Below are 10,812 nucleotides of genomic sequence, written 5' to 3'. Positions count from 1 at the left end.
GAAAGTTCAATGCAGAACAAGGTCTGACTGTGCAAGATATATAAATGTTTAACCTTGTTAAAATAGGAACTTCCCTTTAATTAAATGATTGAGCTCCTTGCTTTCAACACTTTAAACTCTAGTAGCAACTCTTGAAGGTATCTGTTGCATTGCTAATTTTCTGCCTTTATCCAAACTCCTTACTTTTCTAGTGGCAATCCTAATTTACTGCCCTTCAGCCAGGTCTATTCAGTCTGCAGAACCTATAATTCATTGGTTTACTTTTTAATTTGTTCTTTTCCTGAATGGGCATGTAATATTTGCTTCTTATATTTAGCCAACAGCTTAAGATTGGAGTCTTACACATGTAACATGTCAAACTCACAACATCAGTGTTGACTGGCTAGTGATACAGTAGTAAAACTACTTACACCACTAGTCACAAAAGCTCCTCTGTTTTAATGAAACACAGACATTAGTCAACAAAGTGCAAGGTTAAATGAATTAGGCATACTTACATATACATCTAACAATCCTTCCATTAAACACATATAGGTGATCTATTGCTTATAGTTAAAGAAAAACAGACCAAAACAAAAAAAACTCAACACTGAGAAATGAACCTTGAAAATGAGGTCAAAGTCAAATATTATGTGAGACTGACATGTACATCATAAAATATTTCCATACACCAAATATAGGTGACCTTTGCATATAGTATTTAGAAAAAAGACCAAAACTCAAAAATTTAAATTTGACCACTGAACCATGAAAATGAAGTCAAGGTCAGATGACATCTACCAAATGACCATGTACACATTACAATCATTCCATATACCAAATATAATAGACCTATTGCTTACAGTATCTGATATATGGACTTGAACATGAAAACTAAATCTTGTTCATTGAATCATGAAATGAGGTTGAGGTCAAATGAAAATTGGTTGATGTGCATCACGACCTTGCAAGGTAAGCACATACCAAATATAGTTATCCTATTACTCACAATAAGAAAGAAATTAACATTTAAAAAAAGCTTAACCTTTTTTTCAAGTAGTCACTGAACCATGAAAATGAGGTCAAGGACAATGGACAGACAGAAACTTTATAACATAAGGCATCTATACACAAAGTATAACGCATCCAAGTCTTCTAACTTCTAAAATATAAAGCTTTTAAGAAGTTGAAAGACTCCTCTATTCAGATATTTTGCATTGTATAACTAAAACAATGATTCACTTTGCTGTCCATTTATTATTCATTTAATTTGATCTAGCATAAATTATAAAAATTGAGGATTATATACATCTTGGTAGGAGGCCATATACTCGTATATCAATATTACAGTTAAAACAATCCTTAAATAATATTCACAACCTTTGAATGAGATATGTATGGTGAAATATACATCAAATATACAACAGGACTTATATACATATACATATATACAATTATTAATAAACTTTTAATAAGTTAACAATATTAAATACTTAACTTTACATTTTTGTACATTTTATTATATTTTACATTCAACCACTTGCAGTGTCATGCAATCCTCACATAGAAAGATAATCAATTGATAAATTGAAGTATGTCCATAACCTCATCTTAAAAACCAGGAATAACACTGTAACCAGACACATGTTTCATCTTCAAAGACTCATGAATTACGCTTGAATAAAAAAAAGTAAAACAGCCAAAGAAAGAATGAATTTGAAGAGCGTTGAGAACCCAAAATTCTGAAAGGTTTTGTAAATTTCCTTCAACATTCAGGCACCACATGCAAAATAAAATTGATATCATTCAAATCCCGTAAAGTTGTCATGGTACATAATATTTTATTTTGCTTATTCTGGCAGTGATTGTTTACTTCTAAAAATTGAACAGCTGGAAACTAAACAAATACATACAATGTATACATACTTTGCTTGTTCAATATTGAATCAATAAAATCATGAACAGGATTCAGTATGAATCACTCTACAATCATAACAATCATAACAATCTTGTATACCATACAATTATTCTTAAAATGAAGTAAGATATGAACAATAGTAACAAGGGGTAGATGTTATATAACTTAATACTGATACTATAATAGGAAGATAGGAATGTTGAACTGCACACAACCAACTTAAGTGCCATTAGTCTTTGTTAGAATCAGGCAAGTTTACAAAAAAACATCAACCTAAGTATCCTGTTTCAAAGTTACAATTATATTGAATTAGAAATGTTGGATCTTTCATTTCCACCTAAAGATCCTATTTTAAAGTTACCCATTGATTTAGAAATGTTAGATCTTTAGTTTGTCTGGTAATGTGAGAAATCTGTTGATAACTTTTGGTTTTAATGATTACAGAGTTAGCTCCCATTAATTGTTAATTTCTAGTGCATTTCAAAGGCTTATTTAGAGGAACAGGTGGTTCACCCCCCTTTTGTTGGAAACAAAAATGATTGACTATTTAGGAAATCACGGAAGCATGAATTGCATCGCCTCTCTTATGCAATCAGAGGGCCCCCATTTATGTCAATAAAATATCAAATTAAGTTCAAAAGGTTTTGAGCAAGTTATCGACAAAACAATAATTTATGCATAGAATCAACCAAATGTGAAACCCAGATAAATTAATCAGTTGCCTCTTAGTTCACATTATACAATATCATTTCAATACAACTGATGTGGTACAGAGAATTCTTCCTCCTTGTGTCAAAGTAATCATCTGATCATTTCCTGTTTCCATTAAAGTTCTATTTCTTGCATTGTCTTCAAATGGAATGTATGAAAAAAAGTATAAATCTAAATGCCTTATTATTCAGGTAATACAACAGATGCAATAGAGTTCTGTGGTAAACTAATGTTGAGTCATCATCAAAATTACAAACTTTTTGCGTATTTTGCAATCTTCCGTTCTTTCAGCCATACATCATGTGTGGTATATTCCGTTATAATGGTTACCTGAAAAAGATCAAAATCAAATTTTAAATGAAAAATTAGACAGTCTTTATTAGTTGATAACTCTCTCATAAAAAAAAGCTATGTAATAAATAAAACCATATATTAATATGAAGTTTTTGATAAACTGAGAAAATATTTAAAGAGCTTTTATGCACTGGCCATTTTCCTTTCAACTTTGTGAGACTTTGACAAATACGTTTATACATAATTATGTTGACCTTTTTCCATTGCTGATAGAATTTTTTTTTATTTGTTTTTTGAGGAAAATGGAACAGAAACAGATAGGGTCAATGTAGCTTAAACTGGACAAATTTAGAAAGTCCACCTCAGTTAGTGTGGATTCATGTTCCTAAACCTGTAGCCTTATTAATATTATTTCAAAGACACCTTCTTCATGTTCCTGCAGCCCTAAAATTATAACAAGTTACAATCTTTAACATATTAACAACCATTTCTAGGCAACTGAATAATTTGAAATAAACATCATAAATAATTCATTTGATCAGACTGTAAATGTTTCCCAAAATATAGATAAGTTATTAGCTGATGAAATATATTGACATTACAACTTACATTCAAAAGCTCATGTTTGCATAGACCGACCATAAATAAGAGCATTGAGGACTCGACAAATCAAAATAAACAGCTGCGCCATGAGCGCATGATACGCCCGATGTCTTGTGTGGAAGTTTTATGCAATAATCATAAATAGTTTCTGAGAAAGTTTTAAGCAATAACCATATATTGTTTTTGAGACACGGCGGGACATGTGAAACCCCCAACCCTGTTTTTTTTTTACAAAAAACTAAATATCACTAAAATAAAATTTTGAATTAAAACCAAAAAGTATACAGATCTTTAGATTAATATAACAAAGCAGTGTGTAAAGTTTTAAGCAATATTCACAAATTATTTTTGAGATACGACGCGACATGTAAAAAAAATACCTCCCCCTTTTTTACAAAATACTCATTAACTCAAAAATGAATTTTTTAATCATCACTAAAAAGTATACAGATCTTCAGATTAATATAACAAAGACATTTGTAAAGTTTTAAGCAATAATCATAAATCGTTTTTGAGATATGGTGAGACATGTAAAAAAAACCTCCCCCTTTTTTACAAAATACTCAATAACTCAAAAATGAAATTTTGATTCATCACCAAAAAGTATACAGATATTAAGATTAATATAACTAAGAAGTGTTTAAAGTTTTAAGCCATAATCAAGAATCGTTTTTGAGATACGGTGCGACACCCCCCTGTTTTAGTTACAAAGTGCCGTAACTCAAAAAGTTTTTATCTTATTTTCACCAAGAAGTATACAGATCATTTGACCATCATAAGAAACAACTATGTTAAGTGTCATGAAATTTGGATAAGTCGTTCTCAAGTTACGGTGGGACATGTTTAAACGGACAGACAGACAGACAGACAGACAGACAGACCGATGGACAGACAGACAGACAGACGGATTGACGTACAGACAGACGGATTGACGTACAGACAGACGGATGGACAGACACCAGACATTTGTATACCATAATACGTCCCGTCAAAATTTTGACGGGCGTATAAAAAGTGATGCCAAACACGGCTAAGGTAATATATGCCTGGGATAAGAAAATCCTTAGAACTTCGAATAACTCATCTTTTTGCAAACAATGAATTTATAAAAATGACCATATAATGACCATTCAATTGATATTCATGACAATGTCTTGTGTCAAATAACTGAACAAAACTTAGACAGTGAGATTCATAAACAGATTACCTATCAGCTGCATTCTCAATAAAAAGTGACAGCCTTAAGATGAGATACAACCTAAAAACTTGCTCCAGACTGAAAGACCATAAATGGTAAATCTGTAAAAAAAATTCGCATATGTCTAATTTTCGCAGCACTTTCAAAAATGGTAGTCTTGCAATACATAGTTAAAAATTCATTGTAATGGTACAAAATTCTAACTTGATCTATAACTTGTCATGTTTTAAACTACATGATTTAAGCACAAACCTTCCACTAAATTCTTTAAAATAATTTACTGAAGAAAAGGAAAAAAAATCCAAAATGTCATTTATCCTAATACAATGTCTTTTACAATTAAAAAAAACGAGAGTTATTTCCCTTTGAACAGAAGTCTTAGAAGTTAAAAAGTATTTCATTATAAATTTAATTCTAGGGAAAGAAAAAAAAAATTGAGAAATTTCCGTTTCGACAGAAATCTAGTGATTTTGAAATAAGTTTTTCATAAAAAATTTGTTTCCAGGGACAGGGCTTTAGCTAAAATCATGAAAATCGAACTTGACCTGTAACTTGTCATGATTAAACAATACACCAAAATATCAAATCAATATCTTCAAGCATGAAGGAAAAAAGTCTGGAAAATTTGCTGGACTTATGGATGGACAGACAGACAGATGGACAGAGTGCAAATCCGAAGTCCCCTTCAATTTTATCTGTGGGGGAAAAAAGTACCAGGTGCACAACTTTTTGTCTTGTAAAGGCTCTGTATAACATTAGTTGAATTCCGATGAAAGCTATTGAAGGAGTTGACACAGATGATGCCGTACTAAACCGCAAGCTGTCCCTTATGAAAACTGGATATTGCTAGGCAACATAAAAAAAGGGAAAATTAGGAAATTAAATTGAGAATGAGAATGGTGAATATGTCAAAGAGCAGATAAGAAAAAGCCTAAGCCCATAGGGAGGTCTGAGAGGCAAGCCAATACTTCTACTTTGAGGAAGATACCAATACGATTGAACATCAGCAGATATCTGGAGAAATAGATACTGTATTTCAAAATGTTTCTGATGTTAATATTTTAAAATAAAAATATTATCAATGACCAGTCTACAATGAAAAGTAGGTTACAGCATCCTTCAAACATATCCTTTTTTGTGTAGTTGAGATTTTGATTATATAATTTGAATTTGTTTTATAATGACTGCATATTTTCTTAGCATTATCCGGTCTTAATCAAAACTTTGTTCATGTAAATGGAAAAGACCTAAAAATAAATAGAAAGGCAAGGTTTGAAAGCCAACATGCACTTCGTCTGACGCAAGTCAGGGCATAAAACAAAATTAACACTCAAAATGCAAACAAGAACTACTAGATTCATTCCTCTAAGCTATTACTATATCTATGTACAAGTGCAAAAGATATCTTTGAGCAAGTGTTTAAATTATTCTATGTTCAAATTAGCCAATCAATGTCATACCATTATCTCCTTTGTGGCCTAAAATTCATAAAGAAATCAAATAATTTTGAATAAAACCTACATAAAATTTAGCAAATTTAGATGAAACAAACATAAATAATAGTCTTTTTTACAGCTTTTCATTTCTTGTATTTCAAGACTAAGGACACTATAATGGTTTATTTTTACTAATTGCGACTTGGATGGAGAGTTGTCTCATTGGCACTCATACCACATCTTATACTAAATGTTGTCTGTTACAAAAAACCTATATATTCCTAGGCTGTAGATACCAGTGAAATGGTTTGGATTGAGGTATTATGTTTACATTCCTGGCAAGAGCAGTTCATATTTTAAACCTGTTAATTTGTTTAAACAGATTCCTACCTAGCTGCGAAACCGTAGCTCTTAGGTCCTTATGCTATTTTTTGACTATTGGCGGACCTATGGTCATAAGGACCAAAGAGCTACAGTTCCCAGGCTAATTTCCTACCAAGCCTAACAAATTTGACAACTAAAATATTGATTATTATCAACATAATTTATTTGCCTAAATATTGGAAATGAATGAAACACAAGTTATTCAAATTGTCTCTCTATCGTACTATAACATTGTCATTACCCTTATACTTGGGGACAATTAAATTCATGCTTAAATATGGGAAATGAATGATACAAAATTCAAATCGTCTCTCTACCATACTCAAACATAACCCTTACACCTGGGGACAATTAAATGCATGCTGTAAAATGAAATTATAATAAATAGATTATCAAAATGATTAGAACAAGGAGAATATAATTATATAAACTTAAATTACACATTCAAACTACTAAATACAAATAAAAAGGAAGATGCACAAAACCAAATAGGAGGCTAAATTTCATTCCTAAAGATATACCTATTTATATGGGGAAGTTAAGGCTTGCTTGTTGACCTTTGTAACCAGTTTCTACAAAGAGTATAAGATGTCTTTATAGTATGACAAATAAAAATAGCTGTTCTCAAAATTATTGTACATGGATTTCTAGTAATAGTTCAACTATAAAACATATAGTAATAAATACAAACCAAGATTAATGATTTAAAAAAATCAAAAACACTATTGTCATACAAAAAAGCCTGCAAAACTGAAGGATACAAATAAGGGAAAAGAGGAAAAATATGCCAAACAAGCAAAATAACAAGTTACTAGCAAAAGAAGCAAAAATGATTCATCAATTGCTATTTATACCACGTCACACAAACATTGACATGTCAAAATCTATATTAACATTGGAACAAAAAAGGTCAAGGAGAATAGACAGACATATAACTATTCTAAAAGACTTTTTTTCATCCATCACTGAATTGTAGAAAAAACACTTTATATATGTACATATTAGTCTCAATCACTCACCTATTTAAATTTGAAATAATTATCAATATCTTGTTATAAGGCAAATATAAAGTAAATTAAGCAAAAATTGTCATTAAAGGGGGCTCACAGGTCCAAATCTATTTTTGATCTTAATATTGGATTTCTGTGTATTTATCTATATATGAACTTTCTCAATTTTATTTATCTTATACTTAATAAATTTGGCTATTTATTTTAGGTATTTTTGACATATAGCTCTTCAACGATTTTTTGTACTTATCCATCTTCGGATTTCAAATGTTTGGCTTTGAGCGTTCCTGATGAAGGTAAATCCAGACGACATAAATGATTAAACATGTTGTTTTCCATTTTTTACAGAAATTGCCCAAATTTTACAATAGTTTAGTTTAAGTACATCTTATTTGAAAATAATAATAAAAAGTAAAGGTCATCAATGAGTTAAAAAAGATATTTCAATGTTAATGCCAAAAAAATGGCATGTCTGAACCAAAGGGAGATAATTTAGAGCTTTTTCAATGATATATACATTTTAAAAGTCATCTGGGGCCAAAACCGATTGATTTTTTTGGTTGATTTTTGTACCATATCATATAGTAACAACTATTAAAGAAACATATAAAATTTGAAATGAAAAAAAAAAAAATGTTCAATTAATTTCTGAAATTTTTAAACCCTCGTACTCCTTTCAGGGAGATAACTCTTCTGTTATCCAATTGATTTAGTTAAACTGGCATTTTTGGTAAATCTTCATGATTAATTTTGCTATTAAGTTTTTGCCTTTCTATAAATTTTCAGAGATAATAGACAAACATTCAAAAAGAAGTACCTGTAAATTAAAAGGAAAAAAAACATCTTTAAGGGCAATAAATCCTTTAAGTATTACCGGTAAGTGAATGGTTTTGATCATATTGGTTGTATTGCTGATCAATTTGGAGCTTACAGTTTCTACAGTTTAAGACAATAGACATAAATATTAAAGTAAGTAAAAAATTGTCATTTACAGACAATAACTTCTTCAGGATTCATGAAAATGAAGTCAAAATGTCAGAATGAACTTCAAATTTGTTGAATAATATATATTTCAAGTGAGCAAAAATGGTATGACTGAAGTTAAAAATAAACATGTACATGTACTACTATTGCTATTTTTCACCTGTATAAATGTGTTACAATTGAGAGCAGCTTTATTTTTCCCAAAAATGTTCAAATCCAAATTAGAATAAATATATCACAAATAGACAATAGCAAGGTAAGCAAACACATCCATATAAGATGACACTTTTGTTTTATCATACCTCATATTACTTTCTTTCTTCAGTTTTGGTGAGTTCCCTAAAATCTTGTCTAACTCTTGCATAATACTTGCTGACAATTTAGGTACATACTAAAAAAACAAAAATAGAAAGAAAAAAATATCAATAATCAATAAAATAAATTGTCTTTGAACGAGCTTTCTCAGATCTAGATTTGTGTCTTCATTTTTGTTTTCCAAGGTACAATGGCAAAATAAAACACTTTTTTGTAGTGCTTACGAGGCCAATTTCCATAAATTCAATATTTCCAAGGGTAAAACTCTTAAAACAAAAGTCAACGTCCATTATTATAAAACTTGTTTGAGATATTACTGATTTTAACCTAAAGTATAAGTTTTATAAAAATGTGGCAAGAATTGAACCTTTGAGAGCCTTAATAGATGGGATGGATTGACTGACACCCTATAATTCCATGAAAGCTCATCATTCAATTACCAATGTATTCAGAGGTTGTCCTGTAATTATGTGTTACATATATGTTTTCAATCATTTAAAGTACATAAATTAGGCTGTTAGTTTTCTCTTTTGAATTGTTTTACATTGTCATTTTGGGGCCTTATATAGCTGACTATGCGGTATGGGCTTTGCTTATTGTTGACCTTAGTTGTTTTTTAATTTCTGGGTCATTTGATCTCTTGTAGAGAATTGTCCCATGGGCAATCATACCACATCTTTTTTATATAAAGAACTTTTTCGCCAAATATTATTAATTTATATATGAATGTAAAATGATTGGTTATGGAATAATTACCTGTAAAGCCTGAATATTAAGATAAAGTTGATCTACTGTAGATGGAATAATTACCTGTAAAGCCTGAATGTTAAGATACAGTTGATCTACTGTAGATGGAATAATTACCTGTAAAGCCTGAATGTTTAGATAAAGTTGATCTACTGTAGATGGAATAATTACCTGTAAAGCCTGAATGTTTAGATAAAGTTGATCTACTGTAGATGGAATAATTACCTGTAAAGCTTGAATGTTAAGATAAAGTTGATCTACTGTAGATGGAATAATTACCTGTAAAGCTTGAATGTTAAGATAAAGTTGATCTACTGTAGATGGAATAATTACCTGTAAAGCCTGAATGTTAAGATAAAGTTGATCTAGTGTAGATGGAATAATTACCTGTAAAGCCTGAATGTTAAGATAAAGTTGATCTACTTTGGATGGAATAATTACCTGTAAAGCCTGAATGTTAAGATACAGTTGATCTACTGTAGATGGAATAATTACCTGTAAAGCCTGAATGTTTAGATAAAGTTGATCTACTTTGGATGGAATAATTACCTGTAAAGCCTGAATGTTAAGATACAGTTGATCTACTGTAGATGGAATAATTACCTGTAAAGCCTGAATGTTAAGATAAAGTTGATCTACTGTAGATGGAATAGTTACCTGTAAAGCCTGAATGTTAAGATAAAGTTGATCTACTTTGGATGGAATAGTTACCTGTAAAGCCTGAATGTTAAGATAAAGTTGATCTACTGTAGATGGAATAATTACCTGTAAAGCCTGAATGTTAAGATAAAGTTGATCTACTGTAGATGGAATAATTACCTGTAAAGCCTGAATGTTAAGATAAAGTTGATCTACTTTGGATGGAATAGTTACCTGTAAAGCCTGAATGTTAAGATAAAGTTGATCTACCGTGGAAGCTCCTAGTAATACACACTGTACATTTTCATTTTTTAATACCCAAGCTACAAAACAGATAAGTGATATTTTGTAAAAAAGGAAGCAGCGAATTATCTACCTTTTTTGAAGCAAAATAGTAAAATATCTCCCTTATTTGCAGTAAAGTAGTAAATTATCTGTAGTAAAAATATCTCCATTTGAGGCAAAGTAGTGAATTATCTTCCTTATTTGGAGCAAAGTAGTAAATTATCTCCATTACTTGAAGCAAAACACATATTTCTTGAATCAGTGCAATGCAATCTATTAGATGACACTGGAATGTTTACTCTGGCAGTA

General features: G+C 30.4%; 1 protein-coding gene across 1 annotated transcript in view; it reads right to left on the bottom strand.

The window, feature by feature from the left end:
- Window positions 1-7,027: 7,027 nt before the first annotated feature.
- LOC134692822 (voltage-gated potassium channel subunit beta-2-like) overlaps window positions 7,028-10,812 on the bottom strand; it is a 46,051-nt gene continuing 42,266 nt past the window's right edge. The window contains exons 14-16 of the mRNA XM_063553400.1: window positions 10,453-10,541; window positions 8,820-8,908; window positions 7,028-7,095 (exon numbers count right to left, since the gene is read on the bottom strand). Coding sequence (XP_063409470.1) covers window positions 7,062-7,095; window positions 8,820-8,908; window positions 10,453-10,541 — 212 coding nt within the window. The 3' untranslated portion in view covers window positions 7,028-7,061. The remainder of the gene's footprint in view (window positions 7,096-8,819; window positions 8,909-10,452; window positions 10,542-10,812) is intronic.

The sequence above is a fragment of the Mytilus trossulus genome, chromosome 12, assembly GCF_036588685.1.
Source record: "Mytilus trossulus isolate FHL-02 chromosome 12, PNRI_Mtr1.1.1.hap1, whole genome shotgun sequence".
NCBI classification, from domain to species: Eukaryota; Metazoa; Mollusca; class Bivalvia; order Mytilida; family Mytilidae; genus Mytilus; species Mytilus trossulus.
The sequence above is the reverse complement of the archived record's forward strand: the minus strand, read 5'-3'. Positions and strand labels throughout refer to the sequence as shown.